This window comes from Chroicocephalus ridibundus, chromosome Z (genome assembly GCF_963924245.1).
Source record: "Chroicocephalus ridibundus chromosome Z, bChrRid1.1, whole genome shotgun sequence".
Classification (NCBI taxonomy): domain Eukaryota; kingdom Metazoa; phylum Chordata; class Aves; order Charadriiformes; family Laridae; genus Chroicocephalus; species Chroicocephalus ridibundus.
In genome coordinates this window covers 56,460,239-56,483,083 of record NC_086316.1, presented here as the reverse complement: position 1 = coordinate 56,483,083, position 22,845 = coordinate 56,460,239, and the positions used below count along the sequence as shown (strand labels likewise).

Below are 22,845 nucleotides of genomic sequence, written 5' to 3'. Positions count from 1 at the left end.
TGAATAATAATCAGCATTGATTCCTAGAAATTATATATTCATTGGGTTTTTTCAGTTATGCTAGGGACTGGAAACAACACTGCTAAGGCTGCTTTCTGCTGACATTAAATAAGCGCTTAGTAAGGGTAAGCTAATTGTCATCCAAAATACAGACTATATGTAAAACCAATCGACAATCTGAATTACAGAGATTACAGATGGTTCACTGAAGACTAAACATAAACTGATTCTAGGGTTTACTGGCTAGATTGTTACCCCATGTGATTACACACGTGAGACTGACTTGCAGTGACCCTAAGAAAAACAGCAAGAAAAACATGACTTTGGGGGTTGAATGCTCACTGCTAGAATCTGTGAACAGAGAAATTGTTATGTGTTTTATTCCTACTGTATTCATGGAAACAGGGCTGTGGGTCTGTTTTTTGTTAGTAATGAAACAAATAACTGCTTTCAAAAATACCCAACTCTTCTCAGTTTCTCATGGTAACATTATGCAAGATCCTGAAAATTCCTCAAGTCAAAAAGGAGTAACATGACGCAAGAAAATTTTAGGATAAATTGTGCCATTTATTCTACAGCACTTTTCCTACATGTATCATTCACACAGGTACTTAAGAACTTACGGTACTTAAGTTTTGATTTATGAAGGTCTACCATGTCACTTTTGCAGTCTACAGTAAAAGTTTATAAATTTAGAAAATAAAATTTTGTCTAATCCTATCTGTTGGTACATATGAAATTAAAGAATACCTTTCCTTTCTGTCTAGGTGGAAAGATGAAGCAATCATTCATTCACACAGACTAGCTAAAAAAGCACACCATTAACTAGAAAAAACAAAGGCAGAATTACAACTTCTCTATATTTTCGTAAGTAATAGCCTTTTATTCCTAAGAGAGACAGAATTCAGACTTACTGTGCATTTGTTTGGCTTCTCTCCTGAGTGGACTCTCATGTGAATCAGCAGTTTATAACGGGCATTAAATGGCTTGTACCTTCGTGGGCACCCTGCCCAGAAGCAAGTGAAGTCCTCTCCCTTCCTCTGGTCTATATGGATCTTCTCTATGTGCCGCACAAGTTCCTCTTGCTGGTCATACAGCGCACCGCAGTCGACCCAGCGACAGCCATGCTTGCCATTGAAATCATCTATCTCACCATCTTCGTCAAGCAGGGAGCCTGGGGCAGAAGGAGGCACAGGCAGCAGCTGAATGCGACTGGGGAGGCTGTGTGGATGCTGGTGCTGGTGAGCGTGGTATGGTGGTGGTGGCCCTTGTGGAGGAGGCAGTGGCAACAGGGGTGGAGGAGGCATGTCGACCGCATGGCCTGAGAAGTCATCCAGCCGTTTGTTTTTCAGGACACCCACCGCCTGGTTGTCCATGGGCGGCACACCCTGCTGGATCACCATGTTACTTGTGGTGGCCATCTGCAAGCTGGCTTGCTCCAGCTGTTGCATCCGCTGGTACTCACCAGCCCCATTCTCAGTGTACCCTGGGAAGGTGATGTTGCCATTAGCCATGAGAAGGCCTTTCTGAGCAGCTGGAATAGAGCAATTTTGGGGTATACAGCTTCCTCTCACTCCCAAAAAATGTCCATAGACTTCAGGCTGTGGGGAGACGTTTGCTGGTGATGTCCTGGAGCTGTTGATGTAGGCCACCAGAGAGGTTGGGGATGTACGGATGATTGTATTGAAGTCAATGCCAATGCCGTCAGACAGAGGAGACAGAGAGAGTGCTCTCTTTTTGGAGCGGGCTGATTGAGACCGGGATGAGGAATGGCGAGGACTAGAGTAAGGGGAATGCTTATTTTCCATGCCATATAAGTAGGACGGTAATGAGTTAGAGACACAGTTACTGGACACAGATGTTCCAGGCAAAAAATTTAGTAAGTCCCCCAGCTCACTGCTGTTTTGTAAACCTTGGTCAGGAGGAACAGAAGGAAGTGTCCTGAACCCATGCAACCACTCTTGCTTTACACTCAAAGTGGACTGACTTTCTGACAAGCTTAACGTCGTAGAGGCCAAAGACTCACATGACAAGAGCGACCTGGAATAAAGGCACAATAACATAAGCAGGCAGTTAGACAATTCAGCAGTGGTTCTTCTATCTTCAGATGCATATAAAATTAAAAGAAAGGCTACATGTGAGAAAAGTTCTTCCTAATCTTAGGTACTCAACTTTAGCACTCTGGGTTAATGTACCAGCAGCCATACACAGGTAATAAATATGTAACGAGGTCACTTAGGAAACCAACTTCAAAATCTCAAGATTTTGAAGAAAAGTTGCTGTAACGGTTCTCAACACATCACTGCAGAAATCAATGCAAATTTCTTCATCAGCTGTGGTGTAAATAGGTTTGGGCTTCTGAAGACAAAGCATTATGCTCCTGCCGTGTATGAAACTCATATTGATTTGAGTTGACTATTATTTTTGTTGGCAAAGAACGGGAAGAAAACTGATTAATATAGAATAAATATTTAACCTGAATGACTTTGCTAATTGTAATGCATACAAATAGTATTCTCTACAGAAATAGCTCAAGTTTATAAATACAGATAATATCTAACTTTACAAACCAAACAAAATAAATGAATAATGTAGAAGAACTGGTTGAAGGGGTTTATTTAGTTTTGATTTGATGATGTATCTGCCTCCAAGTCAGCAATCAAAATTTTTCACAAAAGAGTAAACTTGCTGTTATCGCTGTTTTTTCACAGAAATACTATGAAACTTGTTTATACTGCAAATGTCCTACAGGTAGCTTAAAAAAAGAACTCATAACCTCTTAACAATATTGTTTTCTACAGAAAGGTATAAAAAGGAAATACAAGGACATCAGGGCCCCTGATTCATGGCTGCAAATGCTGGGTAGAGGTCAAGTGGATTTATGTCTTTATGTTTCCAGTTCACATCTTGGCAGACTTGGATATCCTGCTAGCCAGTGGTGCTATCAGTATATTCATTTCTATTTTTAAGGGGCTCTAACAGTAGGGAGAATCAGGTATGTACCTAGGTAAACCTGGAGATCTCACAGACACAGAAGCCTGTGCATCTTATGTTTTGGGGGTTAATTCCTGGGTTTATTGTTTCCACAATACGCTTTTGAAGAAGCACAGAATTCAACATAAGGAATTTGGTTTCTCTTCTAAATCTAAAATGCATTTTTTAAGGTGGTCATGTCAATCACTGCATCTCAGCTTACCACATAAAAAAACAAGACACATGTTCCTCCTAGCATATAAAGACTTCAGGAGGTCAAATTAATTTAAAAAAGACAGCCAATAAGTGATAATAGGTACCTTAAATACCAGGTGTTGAAAAATACTTCCTAAGGCTCTAAGTAAACAGTATATGATTTACATGCAATAATCCAAAGGAACTGTCATGTAGGCAAGGAATAATGTTTTCATATTTACAAAGGTAAGTTCCTATAATGTGTTATTTATAATTATTTTATTGCATGGTTTTATATTGCTACACACTTCAGATTTCTAAAAGATAAAGTATGCACCATAAAGAAAATTAACCCAAACAAATCTCTTTCTTGATACAGACACAGTTACAGCAAGAACCCTGGAGGAGGCGCTTCTATCAATTTTACTTGCTTCTTTTTTTTTAATAGGGAAGCAAGTTTTGATGTCTGCTCAGGATAATCAGTATTGCAGTTGCCTCTGAGTTCTGCAAGATTTTCTTATAGATGCTGCTTCAGGAAACAAGGATCCATGGGACAGATATGTCAAGGCTCATAGTTGCACTGTACATCTGCGCCACGGCCCTACCGCAGTGACTGCAGCTTCGGCGGAGATACATGAAACTACTGAATTTAAGAACTGGTGGTAGGCTAAAACTGGGGATCTGAATCGCACTTAAACCAACATCAGTCAACCCAAGCGAGCCAGAACAGGTCCTGAACAATGGCTTTGGAGATATTCCCAGTGTGTGGCAATATTTACCGAATTTCCATCGATTTGCTTCGTAAATCGACTTTTCACCTCTGAGATCCGTGGATTATCTTTCAATTAGATCAACATGGTTGAAATAATTTATTAAAATACTAGGTATAGCCATTCAGGCAAGAGAAATGTATATAGCTTTCCACGTTCGGTTGCAGCCACAGAGAGTAAAGCTGACAAACCACAGTGTCTTTGTTATCTCGTTCAGCCCACCACACAAGCACTCACTGAGTGATGGGTTTTTTCCTACTACTTAATATTCCAGCATTTTGCAGCACTTGAGTGTCAACCAACATGGAGAAAGAAAAGTCGGTTTGCAGTGACTTTGGTTGAAGGGCTGGATCGTGCTGGAAGAACAGCCCAGTTGCTGCTGAAGAGCTGGAGGAGCGGAACTGGTGCTTCAGGGCACCGTGGCTGCCCCCTCAGCCCCTTTTTGTCTGGAGGGGAAGGCTGGCACAGGCTGAGGGAGAGAGGAAGCTGTCTGCAGGGGCTGTGTCTGTGCGCGGAGGTGGCTCACAAACAGCCGAAATGTCACGTTAAGTATCACCCAGCCTTGCCGTGGTGACCCATGGGATAGATGGGTAAGCGCTGCTTCACTCGAGATACGTGCTTTGTGAGGGATGGCTGATGTGCTGTATCAGAATAAGAAACATCCTGTTCAGGGTGAACGCCAGTACAGGGTACTGATACAGATGTTACATTACTCCATCAGGGTTTAAATGGCACTTTCGAAACAGAGCACTGACGAGAAGCACAATTAGCATGCTGACTACAATTTGCATTGAGAGAAATGAGAAAAAATGGGAGTGCTCTACCAGGTCAATCTTGTGCAGGATTTAGATCTAAAGGGATAATTATTTGTGAAAAAAAAAAGGATTCAGGCTGCTGGGTCTGTTATCAATGGGCTTTGTTAAAGCCATTCATTATAGGGCAGTTAAATCACGTTAGTATTCTGTGACCCCAAATACAGATCCACGCTTTTCAACAGAGCAAGAAAAGTAAGTAAGGTTTGATTTTTCCATGCCAGGCTATATCTATTTATATCTGGAAAATATAAATAAGGGTTTGGTTTTTTGCCAGTTTGATTATTTAAATTTTTATTTTCTCTTTTATAAGCAGGGAAAAAAAATCATGCATCAATATAACAAGTCTATTCTTGTAATGTCAATAATTTTAATCAGATGCACAGTAGGATCAGCGTCATTCAAAAAGCTGCTAATGCCTAACACAAAGGGACATACCCATCAGTGAAGCTGAAGAAAAACTGCACTTTAAAAGTCTCATAACTGGATAAAAATAGAAAGTTGGCCCAGAATTTCAAGTACACATTAAGAAAGGGCCAGACAATCCAAAGAACTTTGGTTCTCGCTTAGGCCTCTAAATTCAAAAGTAACAAAGATTCCAGCTCCCAAAACAAAGAAAATTTCTTTAAAACCCAGCCCACACTGTGACTAAGTAGTTTTCTGGGGGAAAATAAATATACCTCATATGAAAATGAAGGGCCAGCTATACCAATGTGCCAGGTTCTCAGATGGTATTAATTGGCACGTCTGCATATTGCAATCTAAACTGGCTTGAGTTTGGACCAGATCTTTTATGAACTTTTACAAGAGATTCTTGCAATTACATTCTGTTAGCCCTCTGTGTACAGAGGCCAGTGTCAAGCATAAGCCAGAATCTTAAACATAAACGTGGAAGAGTGAAAATTATGTTTTATCTTTTTGCATAGTCTTTTACTAGCCAAGAACCCCTTGCAGTTTCCTTGTCTGACTTGCACCAAAGTAAACGTCAGTATTATATCTGGTTCCAAGCAGTGTAACTGAATACTCTGAAAAAGCTTTTGGGAAACGCTGAAAAAAGATGGGGAAGATTTTATCCTTCATGGTCTATATGTCAAAATCTAACGTTTTCTGTAGGAAAACTCCAATTTTGCCAACTTTTTTCTTTCTTCCATCAGTAAAAATCAAGACAAGTAATTTTGGTTTGGTTTTATTGAGCAAATAATTTGGTCTGGATTGAGCTGCCAGAGCACAGTCGTGATGCCTGAGAGCTACAATCCAGGGAAGGCACTCAGCCTATGAAGGAGTATGGAGTCAGTTTAGGCAACCAATTTAGGCAACTACAGTTTATTGATGAAGTAATTTAAAAAAAAAAAAAAAAGTGTTTCAGCAATCTGTGTTTCAGCAATCTGAGAAATCTGACTTTACATTTTAATTGTTTTGCCCTATAAAGTAGTCAAATTGAGTCAATTGCTGAAGTGGACATTCTTCGTGTGACAAACTGATTTTATAACATATTCATTGATAAATCATTAAAAGAGACTCTAGGGACACTAGAGCCTTGACTCTGCCCGAGTTTCAACTTCAGTTTGCCCTTAGTAAATGTTTCTTTAAAATAAAAACAAAAATGTATAACTCAGTACTGACATAGTACACCCAACCACACATTCAGATGAAAATAACAGTGTTTGGAACCGTACAGCCAAACCTAAAACTTACTAAGTAAGTAATAATTACTTAATGATATTTTTATATCATCAGTTTTGTTCTGTCTCAAAGGCACATCTCTGGATTTGTCATCATCTTAGCACTGAATGGTTTTCCCTGACAGGTTGCATAGGAAGCATAATTAATTTTGTAAATTCTCCCAGGGGACTCAGTCTTCACAACTGAAATGACAGAAATGTCACAATCTTATAGTAGAGTAAAGCAAGGTTTTCTCCCAGTTAAATAACACCAATTTTAATTATTTCAAGAATGTTCCTTGGTTTGTAATAAAGTGACATAGTAAAATGTAAACTGTTTTGAGAATAAAGACTCATGTGGCCTTTTGTAAATAAGAACAGTTACATTTCAACTCAGTAGGCGACTGTTGCACGAGTCCCACCAACAAAACTGGGAACATAGCTTCCGAAATAACACACCAGAATGTTTTCTCACTGTATGTTTAACTAATATCCAGGGATATTAGCTCAATGTTATTTGCATGGAGGTTGTCAAATAACTGTTTTCACAGAATCATGGAATGGTAGGGGTTGGAAGGGACCTTCGGAGATCATCAGGGGGTCCAACCTTCCTGCCAGAGCAGGTTGCACAGGAATGCATCCAGGAAGGTTCCCAATATCTCCAGAGAAGGAGACTCCACAACCTCTCTGGGCAGCCTGTTCCAGTGCTCTGCCACCCGGCTTTCCTTTCATTCCTGTTTGTTGACAATATTCATAATGGCAATCTCAAAAGCTATTTAAGCATTTAAAAAATAATTAACAAATATTGGTCTGTGGTTTAGTGATATAAAAAGGTAACATCTACAGGGAGAGGCCATAGCTTTTATTAAACTACCCATCAGAGCTAGGAAAACTGACAAGTTTTCAGGGACCCAAGTCTAATAGATAAAGCTGACTGCTGGCTCAGTGCAGACTGGGAATGATTGATCTGATTAACTTAATTATGTAAACAATTAAACAATTTGAAAGCAAAGGTTTTTAATGAGGAGAGAGGGACATTAGCAGGGCATTTAAGTTTATTTTGTCTGACTTTCGTATTACTCGACAGGCACCAATGTAACACTCTTAGCACTATGGTAAGCTTAAAAAGGTCTCTGCCCCTGCAGATGTAACGTGGGCTATTTGTGCTTTCATCCTCCATAATATTTCCTCTCCTTAGTACAAAAAAAATAATTAAGTGACTATAAAAATCTTTATCTAACAAAAAAGCCCTATGAAACATAGCAAATGTGTGTCCAAATTTCACCCATGATTTGAATGATCCAAACAGTATGATTATAGCTGATGTGAGTTAAATTGCGTTGAATTACATTTCCCATGGCATAACAGAGCATCATTTAGGCCACTTTAATGATCAGAAAGGTTGCATTTAAATTACAAGAGAATTAAAATACCTTCTTTCTAAAGTACCGAATATAAAAAAGTAACTCAGGACCTTGTATCTGATGGAGAAGCCCTCAGGCTGGAAGCATCCATAGACCTCTGTAAGCTAGGGCTGATCTGGTTGCATGCTGTTGAAACCTGATTAGCAAGAGGTGAAACAGGTCCCAGCTGCTGAACTGTCATGGGACTTGCGGTGACTCTTACATTGTTGCAGCTGCCTTCTCCAATGGACTTGTACTCGGGTCCATAACCAAGACCTCCTGAAAATAAACAAGGCAGGTTAGTATTCATCTCCCATTTCTCTATGAACCCGTGATGAGGCCACGGAACTCACATTACTTTGCAAAGCAGGAAAAGTGATTGGTACTGAGTATCTTCAGATGAGGACAAAACACGGGACCAATACAAGGGTTTTGCAAACTTCTCCAAACACAAAAAGCAATATTCTAAAGGAGAATTAATACATTATGCATGTTTAAAATGTGCTGAACTACATAAACTAGAGACCAGGCATCATAGATAAACATCAGAAAAAAAGCACCACTGGAAGAGTCTGAGTAAAAGACCAGACTTATGACTGATTGGCCAAGTCATAAGCGCACCCTTCTCTGAAGAAGGAGGGAAGAGAGAACCCAAGGAGGCTGCAGGAACACTGCCGTGCCTTGAATCCCACCAAACCCCACAGCTGCAAGCCGTTGCAAGCCATTCCATCATTCCTTCCACGAGCCATCCAAAAAGCAAGGGGACTGCAGGCATGCATGCAAATCGCAGCCCCGGCAGTAGGTCTGGCGTGGCGAAGCGCACCCGCAGGCTGCGTAGTTTCCTCGGCAGGAGAGAGTTACAGCTGGAACCCAGCATTCCTCAGAGGAGTGGGGAGAGGAATTTGAGCTGGATCAAGCAGAGAAGCATTCTGGACTTTCTTTAAAAGGCCACAGTCTGCTCTTAATCACTGCTGCCATGATTCAAAACTGATGGCTATTACACAGTAGCACGAGATGATTATAAAGGTAGCTGGCAAGTGGGCTGGATCTGCTAAATGCTCTGTGTACTTTGTGTTCTGATTAAGGCCACAGATGGTGGTTTACAAGATTCCCTGCATTAAAACATATCAAGATGAAAAGGTTAAAATGCAGGGCGTAATATGGAAGTTGTTGGATATCTAGCAAATCCTCATCACAGCTGGAAATCAATAATTGTACTATTCACATTTCTAGCTGCTTCCCTGTCTTCAAACTACTCCCTAAAGCAGGATAGCAACATCAGTACAAATAGTGAAAAGTACTTCAATTTAAACCATTTTTACATTAAATCTACTTTTGACTTGGTTGTACAACTCAGGGGTCTTTCTCAGGGGTGTTCAAATGGGTTGTGAACTTCACGCAGAAGTACATTAAGGCATTTATGTCCCTCACAGTCCAAAAAATCCAAATCCTTCTATTTCCTCCAGATCAAATAGGATTATCTGAAAAATTCACAATTCACCCTAGAGATTTCAAATTATAACTTTTTTTTTGAAAGAGAACAAATAGATATGTTTATTCCTGTTTCAGAGGTCTGTGCCTCTTTTTCAAATTATTCTTCTTCTCTTCTCTGACTAATTAGTAGTATCTCACATACGTGAGGACCACATGCATGATTCTCAGTCCACTGGGATCCTAAGTGCTTTGTAAATTCATGTACAGATGTTACAAGTTGATTGCATGAACCACCAGCAAATTATACTCCTTGGGATGAAATACGGCAGCCCTTCAAGAAAAACAGCTTACTCATTGCTACTACTTTGAAACATAACTGAAGAATATAGATCTGGCTGAAAACTCAAGGGTAAGGAAAGAAAAAAACCCCATCTAATAACCTATCCTGAAAGTTAGCTGGAAGGACTGCAAATTTCCGAGGACAAACATGTAAGGAGAATTCCTTGTACCACACTCAACTCCACAGTTCCAGAAATAAAGCTTTTAAGCTTTGTAGGATTACTGTCTGCTCTCACTAAAGATGCCCAATTAAATCAAGAAGGCATTTTATTTTCTTTCCTCCGAAGCAGTTAGTAGTTTGAACTCTAGACTAAAGCTGAATTAGTGGCTTTTATAATGTTACAGAGTGCTAAAATGGAATCAGCATGCAAAAATTAGGCAAAAAGCATAGGTTGCCCCTGGTATTAATATGAATGCTACTCCTCTTACCAAAAGGCTGGGTGGGGTGAAGTTAAAAACTGGCCCAACACATTCACATCATACAAAATATATAATACTACATAATATGCCTATATGCATGTGCATATTACATATGCTCAGTCAGTTATTTTTTTAAAAAGTGTCTTTAGTATATAGAACCAAAGGCTTTCTGCACCAAAGCACATAAAAGACAGCGAAGTGTGCTATAGTAATATGAGAGATCCAACTGATTTTGACACTGAAACACAGTTGCAATTCCTGTAGAGCCTATATATATTGACTACTTAATAAGATATAAACCTAATATTTAGCATTGAGAAGACCAGTTCCACCACAAAAATGTACCAGATATATACTGATTCTTCCCTGGATGATACCATAATGCCCTTCACTCATAAGCCACTTTCAACAGGTTTCAATGGTAACAATAATATCTGCTTTATCACATCCAGGAAATAAAAACTTTCATTTAGGGACGAGCCATATGTCACCTAGTCGGTTCAAATAACAATCTGCAACCATACACTGAAACTGCTATTTATACATGATTAGACTTGAGCTGCTTGGAAGTTACATGCCAGAAAAAAAATACTGCAAAAGCTGAACCAGACAAGGGAGTAGTGTCAAACCAGTACTGTTAAATACAGAACGTTGCCTCCTCAATACATCCTGGTTTCCCTTGCAATTACAGGGTCTGCTTTTATTATCTGTGCAGAAACAGCACCTCAGTGATGCTGATAACTGTTAAGAGAATTTGTTGTGTAAGGAGGAAGGCCAAAGACAGTCTGGTTACTGGTCACTGAAAGGAAAAAATAAGAAAAGGAGTACTTTGAGGAGACTATATTATTGGGATGCCAGACAAAAGTAATGCAAGACTCCAGTCCTGATAAACATTTGCCTGGGCATTTCTCTGATGCAGAAGTGGAAGGAAAAGGTTTTGTTCTTTTTATCATTGATAAACATTTGCTGTTACGGGGATAAATGGCAATTCTTCCACTTAAGAGGTGTGAGACAGATTATCAAGAAAGAATCTATCATCAGCTCCCTCCATTCAAAGAGACTGCAAAGTAAAAGACAGACGACTGCTATGAAAAGCAAAGTCACAACGTTTTATCAAGTATTAACTTGATCTGAATCAGGTGTGAGCATACAATCACATGTCTGTTGAGCTAAGTCAGAGCACAAGATGGGAAGCTTGTGCCGACGTCGAGCCAGCTGCAGGAGCACAGACCACATCTGATCTAGCATAAAGTTAAATGGATGCAACATGGACATCTGACCTGGCATGAGCCTGCTTCTAAAAGGCACGCTGACACAAAATGTGTTCAAATGGGCTGAATAAATGTGAACTGGCAGAATGACTACGTTTCGCATCAGCATTTGGCATCGTATATGCACAGTGGAAGAGGAGTCCTCAGTCGGGGTTTGCTGTATCATTGACCCAAACCCTGAAACTTTCAGGACAGTGAAAGGATAACCAGGAATTCCTTAATGTCTTGAATTCACATCAGCTGAGATAACTGGGAACCTGTTTGGAGGACATCAGCGGGTTTTGAATGAGTCTGTAGACTCTAAGAAAAATATGTGGACCTAGTATTTTAAATGAGCAAGAGAAGCAACTTCTTTTCTTATATACTAAGAGAAGAAGTTTATCAGGAGATAAAGATGACAGGAGATAAAGGAGATAAGGTATCAGGAGATACTACAATAAAGGCAACAATAGTTGAGGAAGGGGCATCAGTCCTGAGATGGCTCACCCTAAGAGCTATGGTTGATTGGCATGTCATTTCTTCCAAATAAACATATTGCACATAAATCAAAACTGCTTTTTATCAATAACTACCAGTAATAGTTAACAAGTATAAACAGTAAAAATATTTTATGGAAATATTTTAATTCATTCACTTCCTCATTCGTTAGCTTGCCCATTTTCCCTGTTTATAGTTGGTTAATAGCTAAGCTTCACTCCTCCTTGACATGCAAAAATATTTCACTGCAATCTTCTGAAGGACACTCAAAGAATACAGAAAAATACAACTACTTTAATTTAGGTCCACTGAATTTCAGATGAGTTTCTCTTACTTTATATCACTCCCATAATGTTTGGAGGCAGAGTCCAGTATGAAATTATTTCCATTAAACACATTTTCTTTTATCAGACTGAAAACCAACCAATTTTTTCGTCTACTTCTCCAAGTCAAGAGTAGTAACTTTTTAATTCTACCAAGTAACTCAGGTTATAAAATGAAACTGCTTTACCAGATCTCTGAAATTTTAACTATGCTTCCTGTGTATAAATGATAATACAACAAAAACATAAAACAACAAAACCAATTTTAATTTTTTGTCATTCTGAAACACACAACATACCAAATACATAGCACCAGATCAAATTCAGTCATCTCTTCGATCAATAAATTCTGCAATAACTGCGGTGTGACAGAAAGCTATTAAAATTACCTGAAAATCTGTCCTGTTGTTACTGTTAGAATAACAGCTAGAAATAAAAGAATTGCAACAAAGGAGCAAAAGGTAATTTCCCTAGGGGATTTTCTGTCTGTTCAAATACGGTAATTAAGAGCTTTGGAAACCATCGGTTTTAATGTTTCCCTTGTAACTGGCTTCCAGTCTTGTTTGCATGGATTCTGTATTCACCAAAACAGGGACAAAAGCGCACACCCATAAAAGCATATTGTAACACAGGAAGAGGACAGAGACCAAATCATTAAGTTAAGACTGCGTTAATGTATTCTTCATGTAGATTAGACACAAATCACACAGATTAGATACAAGTCACATAGATCAGACACAAGACCTTTTCAAACTGAATTTGGTATTTTTCCACAACGTGATGAATCTTCTGGATGACGCAGTCCCCAGCTACCACATACATCTTTGCTCTGCATCACCTTATCTGTGAGGTTGTTGCCACCCTAGATGGAGGGGCTTCAAAGTAGGTGCTGACTGAACAAACTCAAAGAGTTTGGAAGACTTGCTTGGAAGTCTTGTTTGGAAGACTTTTGGAAACAAGTCTTGCTTGGAAGACTTGTTTACAGATGGGAAATATTCCAATCCGTCTTGCCTTGGGGCTACCAAACCTTTCAGGCTTCCCCTCCACCAATTTTAGTCATATTATTAATGACTGCTAGAGCTAGCGCTCGTCCCTTTGTCCTTAAACACAATGGGCACTTTTCTATTGTTTCTGAAGCCAGCTAATAGGCACTATGGCACACCAACTATGTAGACAGAGACACCAGGAAAAGGGCAGTGGGTATCAGACCCATTGAAACTCTCTTTAAGTATGTTTCAGTGGGTATCAGAGCCCTTGAAACCTTCTTTAAGTATGTTAAACTGGAGCTTCAAAGAGTGGGGGGGAGAGTCAGAATAGGGGGCAGATTGACACTTGCGTCTATTAGCATAGGATCCGCCAAAATCTTTGTCTATTTGGGAATCGGGGCTTCTTCACACTGGTATCATCCTCTGAGTCCAAGTCTTTTTTGGGAGACCTTGAGGATTGTAGGTGAACACAAAAAATCAGTCAAAATCACATTAAGTATGAGCAATTTTCGTATGGCATGCAATCTGGAATTTTTCAGGGTACAAGAAAATTACTAAACTATGTCTCAAAAAGTTGACAAAATACGATTTTTATTGCAGTCTTATGAAATATAGTAGTTTCTCAACTACACTACACCACACAGAACTATATGTAAGTGAAACAATGGTTCTCGACCTTTATTTTCTTAAAAAATAAAATAAAAAAAAACAAACAAACAAGGCTTTGTAGTCAGAACATTCTGAAATTGAGATCCACAAAGATGATCAGAGGGCTGGAGCACCTCTCCTATGAAGGCAGGCTGAGGCAGTAGATATTAGAAGGAAATTCTTTACCCTGAGGGCGGTGAGACACTCAAACAGGTTGCTGAGAGGAGTTGTGGATGCCCCAACCTTGGAAGTGTTCAAGGCCAGGCTGGATGGGGCTTTGAGCAGCCTGGTCTACTGGGAGGTGTCCCTGCCCACGGCGGGAGGGTTGGAACTAGATGATCTTTATGGTGCCTTCCAATCCGAACCATTCTATGATTCTATGATCCTATGATCCTAAAACCTCACTGGTTTTAACCTCATGGTTATGATCTTAGTTCATGATTTTCTTAACACTTACAAATAGCAATGCCTTGCTAGTAAGAAATTTCCTCCAAAGCCTCTGGCTGTGTCCACTCTGAACAGCGAGTTAGACAGACCATTAATCTGACTTGTATTGGCAATTCACATGTTCTTAACTGTTTGCAGAGACTTAATCTTTACAATCAAGGAAAATAATCTGGAGGAAATACACTAAACAGAATTATATGACCACATTGTATTATGAGAAAATATTATGAATGCACTTTAAAAGCTCTCCATGCTTCAACTCTTGGAAAGGCTGTTACCTCACTATCAGAGTCCTCTTGGTAAATCAGCTTGCACTAATTTCCAATGCTATTTCCCATTCATTGTATGAAGTAATCAAGCATGTACTTTCAGCAACTCTACTGTGAGACAAAAGAGACTGACAAAGCACAATGAAAAACAATGTCTCCCTTCAAGTGGAACTAAGGTAAAAAATTAGCCAGAACTGACCGGTGAAAACAATACCTCACAGGTGATTAACTTAGCTGGTTTAAAGCAGACAGCAATGAGATCACCTACTTCTATGGAACACTTTAACCACTAAATTTAAACAAATGAAAACAGTGGTCTTGTAATGACTAAACTAGGAATATATTATGAAACAGTCGAGTTCAGGAAACTTCCAGGGGAAAACGCAGACTGTAAAACAAAGATTTTCTATTAGACCTAGAGATATTTAAAATATCTCACGTTAATTTTGAATGTTTTATTTATATCAGGAAGGCCTCCCACTTATTAGAAAGCTATTTTGAAAGCTACTTTATTATCTTATTTTGCATAAAAGCTACGAAGTTATCAGTTAACTACTGCACGGACCAGTAAATGTTTAACTGAACTAAAATATAAATGTTTTAGCTGCAATGGGTAACTCCTTATTTGTTATCTGTGACATTAGATGACTTCTGCTTTTGTCCTTGTTAGGATAATATAAAGTATGTGCTCTTCTATTGCAGAAAACATACAGCTTTACATCTTTGGTTTATGCTCCCACTTCTCTACAGTATTAGTTACTCACACAAGCTTCTCTTAAGTTTCTGTCTACAAAACTTAGCCTAACCATTTAGTTTGTTTTTTTGAAAAATTAATACACTGTGCAAACCTCATAGTCTTCTCAAATAACTGGTATGAATCAAGAGAAATGCCACAAGTAATGTAATATATTACTGTAAATTAATTGAATAGCAAATGATAACACGTGAAAAAAAAAACCAAGCTGCATGTTTTAAATTTCAGTATTGGCCAGCCCCTTAAAATACCATTACAATACAGACAGAGAGAAAACTATTGTCATAATCAAAATGGAAATATACAGATATTTGAAAGAACAAACGAGAATTGTATTGGAATTAGAAATAATACCTTCCACTTCCAGTGCCACTGGGAAATTACTGTCTGAATCTGTCCTAAATGAACACAGAGCATATATCTGTGTATTTGTGAGCGCAGAGAGTGTTATTTCAACTGACTTGCAACTGGCATGACTTGAAGGGCAAACCAAAAAATAATATTGTTAAAACTTCCTCATACATTATGAATGGTAAGACTCAAATGAAATCTATAGGGAAACACTTTGCCAATTAAACAGTGCTGCACTCAACTGCAAAATAAGCGGATCGATTCCAGCAGTGTTGTTGGAATATGTCTTTGCTGATATCACCTGACTGCAATGCAGAACAGCCAGCCATGGCAGGGGAATAAGAAAACACATTAGAAAAAATAATTCTCTGGATTGTGTAACACTTAATTTCCCACAACAACTTCTAGCACTGTTGAACCTTCACTGCACATTTATTCTTTTCTTCACATTAGGAATACATACTTAGCATTTTTTTCCAGTAATACCTGAAGGTTTTTTTCCTCAATTTGAATTAAAAGATGCTCAGATCAGATAATTTATCTTATCTCAATATCCTTAGTGTTTTAGAAAATACCACGTAGGAGCTTTGCTATCTCTAACCATGGGCACGTGCAGATCCATTACTGAAAAGACTTTATTGTTCCACATACTGAAGCAAGGCAGCATAGCAATGTACCCCCCTGTTTACATGGTAATTTCTGGTTTCTTACTGTGTTCATGGGACTACTATCTAACACAGAGGCAGCCTCTGTTTTGCACACCTTATACTCGCTTCTCCTGTCAGCCTGGTTGTATGGGCAGTGAGTAATGTTGGGAAGAAAGAAGCAGACCCCTTCCTTCCTCCAGACCTCAGGCAAAGGGAAGATCTTGTGCAAGGCATTTGACACTGTCCTACATGACATCCTTGTCTCTAAATTGGAGGGACATGGGTTTGACTGATGGACCACTTGGTGGATAAGGAAGTGGCTGGATGTCTGCACTCAAAGAGTTGCAGTCAACAGCTCGATGTCCAAGTGGTGATCAGTGAGGAATGGCGTTCCTCAGGGCCTGGTACTGGTACTGGTGCTGTTTAACATCTTTGTTGGCAACATGGACCATGGGATTGAGTGCACCCTCAGCAAGTTTGCTGATGACACCAAGCTGTGTGGTGTGGTCAACACACTGGAGGGAGGAGATGCCATCCAGAGAGGTGGGCCTGTGCAAACCTCATGAAGTTCAACAAGGACAGGTGCAAGGTCCCGCACCTGCATCAGGACAATCCCAAGCACAATTACATGTTGGGTGGAGAATGGATTGAGAGCAGCCCTGAGGAGAAGGACTTCAATGTCAACATCAGCCAGCAATGTGCGCTTGCAGCCCAGAGAGCCAACCACATCCTGGGCTGCATCAAAAGAAGCATGGCCAGCAGGTCAAGGGAGGTGATTCTGCCCCCTCTACTCTCCTCTGGTGAGACACCACCTGAAGTTCTGTGTCCAGTTCTGGGGCCCCCAACATAGGAAGGCCATGGACCTGTTAAAGTTGGTCCAGAGTAGGACTATAAAAATTATCAGAGGGCTGGAGCACCTCTCCCATGAAAATAAGCTGAGAGAGTTGTTGAGAATGGTGAAGAGAAGACTTAAGGGAGACCTTAAAGCAGCCTTCCAGTACCTAACGGGGGCCTACAGGAAAGATGGAGAGGGACTCTTTATCAGGGAGTGTAGCGATAGGACGAGGGGTAATGGTTTTAAACTGAAAGATATTAGAAAGGAATTCTTTACTCTGAGGGTGGTGAGACACTGGAACAGGTTGCCCAGGGAAGTTGTGGATGCCCCATCCCTGGAAGTGTTCAAGGCCAAACTCGATGGGGCATAGAGCAGCCTGGTCTAGTGGAAAGTGTCCTTGACCATGACAGGAGGGTTGGAATTAGATGATTGTTAAGGTCCCTTCTAACTCTAACCATTCTATGATTCTAGGATCTTCTGTCTCCTTTACCCACCTACACACGGGGATGCTAGCTCCATTCAGCAGAGCTCCAAGAGTAAGGGAATAAACTCCCTGCAGCTTTAGGCTGCCTTAACTCAAATGACAACTTCCCCCTAGTAAAACCTGCCACCAGCTGTGCAGGAGTCCTAAGCAGAGGAGAGAAGAGCAAGTAGGTTGCTTTCTACTTCCAGCATGGGCCAGGTTTCAGTCTTTGCACTGTAACACATCAGTGCCAGGCTGCACTGCATGTCATGATCCAGCAGGAGACATACGTTCAGCAAAAAAGCATGCAATAAAGGCTTTGTTCAATGTTAAACTGTAATCCCATGTGAGGCTCTCTTCCTAAATCTTTACCGAAAACCCCAGGCATTTGACCACTGCTTCTCAGAAAGGCATCTTTCCTCCTTTAAGAGACGAAAATGCACAAGTGGGATAAAAGCAGAATAAATGCCAACCTGTTGAATACTAATTAAGAACAGGTGTCAAATGTTAACATGGAAAGAACTGCAGAAACTGGCTCTTACAGTATGCAAGCAGGAATGTAAGTAACTCGCAATCACATTCAGTATGTTTTTGTTTCCCCGATAAAGTCCATTGTTCAAGCATACTAAAAGGTAATTTTTTAAACTGCATTGTTCCTGAGTTTCTGAGCAGTACAAACAAACAATTTTCTCTTTTTCCTTGAATTAAAAGCAAGGTACTGTTTAATGTTTTTTCTCCTAAAAGATAATATGAGAACGTTATCCTAGTTGTCAGTTTAACCAGGCAGAAATAACAAGCATACAGCCCACATAACGTATGTATTCTAAGAGGCTTTATATTCAGTTAATTAGTTTAACTACTGCTTTCATGGTTCATTTAAAAGTTTCATGCTTCATTAAATATCAATATATTTTATCACCTCAAAAAACTTTTCAGTAAAAATACAATTGTCTTTTCAAGTGATAATCTTGTTAACTGATATATACATTTCAAGCATGTCTGTCAGACACTATGAAAGTCTGAATTGCTACAGTAGCAGTATCTCAAAGCATTATGCAAATCTCATTCCACACACAATGGAAAGATTTTTTTGCCTGAAACAAAAGTACTTTGTTGAAAAAAACAAAATGTTTTTGACACATGTTATTTTCATCATTAACAAAGTTCCCGCACTGATCTCTGGTTGTTCCACCTTCACAACAATCAGCTCAAACACACCTTGGATTCAGTAGTTGTGGCTGTTTTGTCAAAAGTCCTTAAGTTCAGAAAGTCAGAAAGTCATGTCCTTAACGAAGCACAAAGATCAATGAAACTAATACAGAGGCCAAAAGCCAAGTGCAACTCATAAAAAGAAACTTCTGTGGTTAAGAGTACATTTTTTTCCACTATAAAGGTTTGCTTACTTATGTGGAGTATGCATTTTCTCTATTCAGGATACAAGATAACCTCAGAGCAGTTTAGAATAATATTTTCCAGACTGAGAAATTGCTCCTTAGAAGTCCACCTGCATGACTACCACAGCTTCTCTGGAAATTTCTACTATGATCTTCATATGCAATCTTGTTCTATGAAATATATGGTCAGTAAGGTGCATTGCAGTTATAAAATGACAGCGGTTCTTATTATTTAAACGGACTTTTAGAGGAAGCCACTATCAGCATCCTTCATGTTATAGCCTATTTAGATTCCTCAAAAGCTGAAACGTTATTACATCATGGTCCAAACAAAACCATCCACTTGTCTTTCCACTCTTAACCTCTTCAAGTCAATGAGCGGCAAACCCTGGGAAAATTATACAAACAGCCACAAATATTTAAAATATGCATTGTCACTACATGCTTTCACTCCTCTCAAAGCTTTAGACATTTTTCTTTCAATTTTATTCTTTCATTAGCCCAAGGCGTGCTAATTAATTGGAATTTCCCAGGTCCTTTGTTGTTGTGACCAAAAAGAAAAGACCAAAAAAGCCCTCATTCCGTCTTGTTAAAGTGAGTCCATCTACCTTCCACAAAGCCAGGGTAGTAAGAGGGAGGATTAAGGCCACTTGAATGGCTTAGGCCCCATAAAGACAACTCCAACCCCTGCCCTTAGCCGTCATCCTTGCCAAAACTGATTTATGGAGAATGACATCTTAACCACAGCTATTACTTTGTGAAGAGGAGGCTGCAGTGTTGGCAGGGTTTGGCATCCAAAGTTGGCTACTGAGTAAGGTCTGATGCGAAGACACAGGAAACCACACTGGCATACCAACGCAATGGTGCGTGTGCGTGTCTGCAAGGGCCTTCTGAAGGGCGGAAAGATGTATTCATGGACAAAGGCATAAAAAAGGCAAATGTATGCGTGCTCTGCTGAGCTGAGCACCTTTGTTAAAGGGTGGAAACCCACACAAATGTCCTGATGGAGACTGAAATCTTTTTCAGAAGCTGGTCATCCTAACTGTGTATCTCTCCTCCATACCTCTAAAAAAATCAAGCAATACCCATCTTTACATTAGTTTGTCAGAAGGAATGTGCTATATAGGTAAGAGTAAAGTGTTCAACACTGACTATGATTTTTGAGGACTTCATCCTATTGACTTTCAGTGAGGTTAAATTCTCAAGTACTTAAGTCATTTTTACAAACAGAACCTGGCCTTATGAGCTGCTTAGGTAATTTTTCAAACTTCTGTCGTATGCAGGTGTTCACGTATTCTTCTTCATACAATTTATTGTGTGTTTTTTTTAGTATTCTGGTGTGATTTTCATTAAACTTCGGGGTTCGATTGTCTGCAGTTCAGTCATTGCAATTCCCTGAAGTTAATGTGAATAGGATATAAATCAGCACCTTTTATAGTCAGCTGTAGTTGTGTTCCACTATTACTGAAATACAGGCTCTATTCTGCAGTTTGCTCAACATGCTTGCTTTTGAAGTCCTTCTGATGTGCACTGCATGATAAGGGTGGAAAACAAAGCCCATTCCACTTCCAAAAGACTCCAGAAGGCTAAACCAGGCCAACTGAGAAGAGTTAAACTGCTTATCACTGAAGAAAACACAATAACTAGAATAATGTTTATACTATTTTACCTTGTATATGACTAGCTCCTCTTCCTCATGCAATATTCAAGAATCAAGTCTGCACAGACAGGCTGAATAAAGAAAGAGTGTGGATTTGCAGCCTGGATTTGGGAGAGTTTTCAATGCCTAGATGTGGCAGGTTGACCTTGGCTGGCTAACAGATGCCCTCCCAGCCAGTCTCTCACTCCCCCCGACTTTCAGTAGCACAGGGGAAGAAAGTAAGATGGAAAAGGTCCTGGGTCAAGATAGGGGCAGTTCAACAGGAAAAGCAAAAGCTGTGTGCAGAGGCAAAGCAAAATAAGGAACGTATTCACTACTTCCCATCATCAGGCAGGTGTCCAGCCACTTCCTGGGCAGCAGGGCCTCAGTACATGAAGCAGTTGCTCAGAAAGACAAATGCCATTACCACAAACGTCCCTGCAGCCTCCTCCTTTCCCTCAGCTTTTATTGCTGAGCACAATGTTATACAGTATGGAGTATCTCTTTGGTGGTCAGTTTGGGTCAGCTCTCTGGGCTGTGTCCCCTCACAACCTCTTGCTCACCCACAGCCTACTGGCCTGTCTTTTGTTGGGTGGTGGGGTTGTGGAGAGAAAGCCTTGACACTGCAAACACTGCTCTCCAAGAGCCAAAACACTGGTATGTTATCACTGGTGTGTTATTTAGGGTGCGTTATCAACACTGTCTAGCCACAAATGCAAAGCACAGCACCATATGGGCTGCTATGAGGAAAGTCAACTCCAGCCAGCCAGACCCAGTATACTAGATACAGAAGAAACCCAAAGAAATGTCAGGAGACTGCTCTGGAAGAGGTAAATGTGTGGGGAATCAGCTCAGTGGGGTAGGGAAGGGAAGCATTTCAACTTCAGGCATCACTGCAGACTTCAAATTTACTTCTAAAATCATTATCAGCGTCAATTTTGAAGAGAGGAATACCTTCCCATTGTGATTTTATTTTAAAATATGTGAGAAAAAGGAAAATCAAACATCAGATAGGTATTAAACATTCAGTTTTTCATTCAAATAATGTAGTTGTAGGATTTCACAAGGCTTGCATTTTCAGGAAAGAAAGTCCCTAGTTCCATAACCAGGGTTGTCTTATTTGTTTCAGACAACAGCAAGAACTTTGAATATGAATACTTTCCTATTCACTTTGAATAATTCTTTGAAAGCCAATTTCAGCTTTTAAATCATCATTATACAAAGGTTGTTGCTTTTTTAATCAGCCAGTGTTTTTTCAAAAGTATATTTCTGCCCAAGAAACCCAAGCAAAGAGGAACGCTGAAGACTCAGCCAAAATTGCTAACTGAGCTAAGTGTTGCAGGCACCACAGAAGTGATCCTGTTTCCTCATGCACACCCCTTCCAGAAATTATATTGACTAAACCACTTCAATTCCTTCCCCTGGTCTTCTCAGGTGGGTATGACTTGGGTGTATAGCGGGAGTTACTTACTCAAGCTGTCCTGAAACAGAGAGGCAGAAGGACGGTAGCTCCCCTCTGCAGAATCAGGACAGTGGGACAAATGTGGTGGTGGCATGAAAAGCTGTGACATAAATTGGTCCTCCCCCAGGACTAAGAGGAGGACCTCAACCACAGCCTGTCCTCTTGGTTACTCCAGGAGGACTTGGTTACTCCAGGATGACGCAGACAGCTCTGCACCACAGATATAGGCATACACTGTAAGGTGACAGCTTATCTCATACAATTTACAAAGAGGGGTAAAAGCTAGGAGGTAAGGCGAGCATTGACTACATTTAGATCTTCTCCATGTTTTTTGCTCTTCTAACCCTGTTATGATCATCACAAAATTTTTAAGTAGGTTACCATCGTGTTTTTCAGAAGGCTGCAGCTGAGCGGCTGGAAAAAAATATAAATATTTCTAAGGTTATCAGCGGGCTAAGGTAGGGTGCTTCACTGAACCCACTATGCAATCTTTATGATATTAGTTTGAAAAGGTACAATGTGATTGGCCAAAGGGATGAACAACCCAACAGCTTGACCACGGGCAGTGATGTAAATCCTCTGGAACAGGGTATCTCACATCATAAAGGTGTGTAAATTCTTAAGTATTTATGGGACTGGATCATAGCTGTGATCAGGGTAAACCTATACATTTTATTAACATAAACAACTAAATCATATAAATCTCCATACCCACACAAAGGTATTCTATTTTAAAAAAATAATGGAAAATGCTTTATTGGGAGTGTGTTTGTTATGATTGTAACGTAACCCCTGGTTTCTTGTTTGCAACTCTTACAAAATTATTTCTTCATTAATTTTTTAAAAGAAAAAAATCTTAGTCAAGCTAGAAC

The 22,845-nt window shown here is 39.8% G+C and overlaps 1 protein-coding gene across 8 annotated transcripts in view; it reads right to left on the bottom strand.

Moving 5' to 3' along the window:
• The window catches only part of GLIS3 (GLIS family zinc finger 3), a 168,557-nt gene that overhangs the window by 120,504 nt on the left and 25,208 nt on the right, over positions 1-22,845 (bottom strand). For 5 of the 8 annotated variants that reach the window (XM_063320819.1, XM_063320824.1, XM_063320825.1 and 2 more), the window contains 2 exons: positions 7,886-8,093; positions 915-2,040 (listed from right to left, as the gene is read on the bottom strand). In XM_063320819.1, coding sequence (XP_063176889.1) covers positions 915-2,040; positions 7,886-8,093 — 1,334 coding nt within the window. The remainder of the gene's footprint in view (positions 1-914; positions 2,041-7,885; positions 8,094-22,845) is intronic. The other 3 variants (XM_063320821.1, XM_063320820.1, XM_063320822.1) reach the window with 1 other exon arrangement.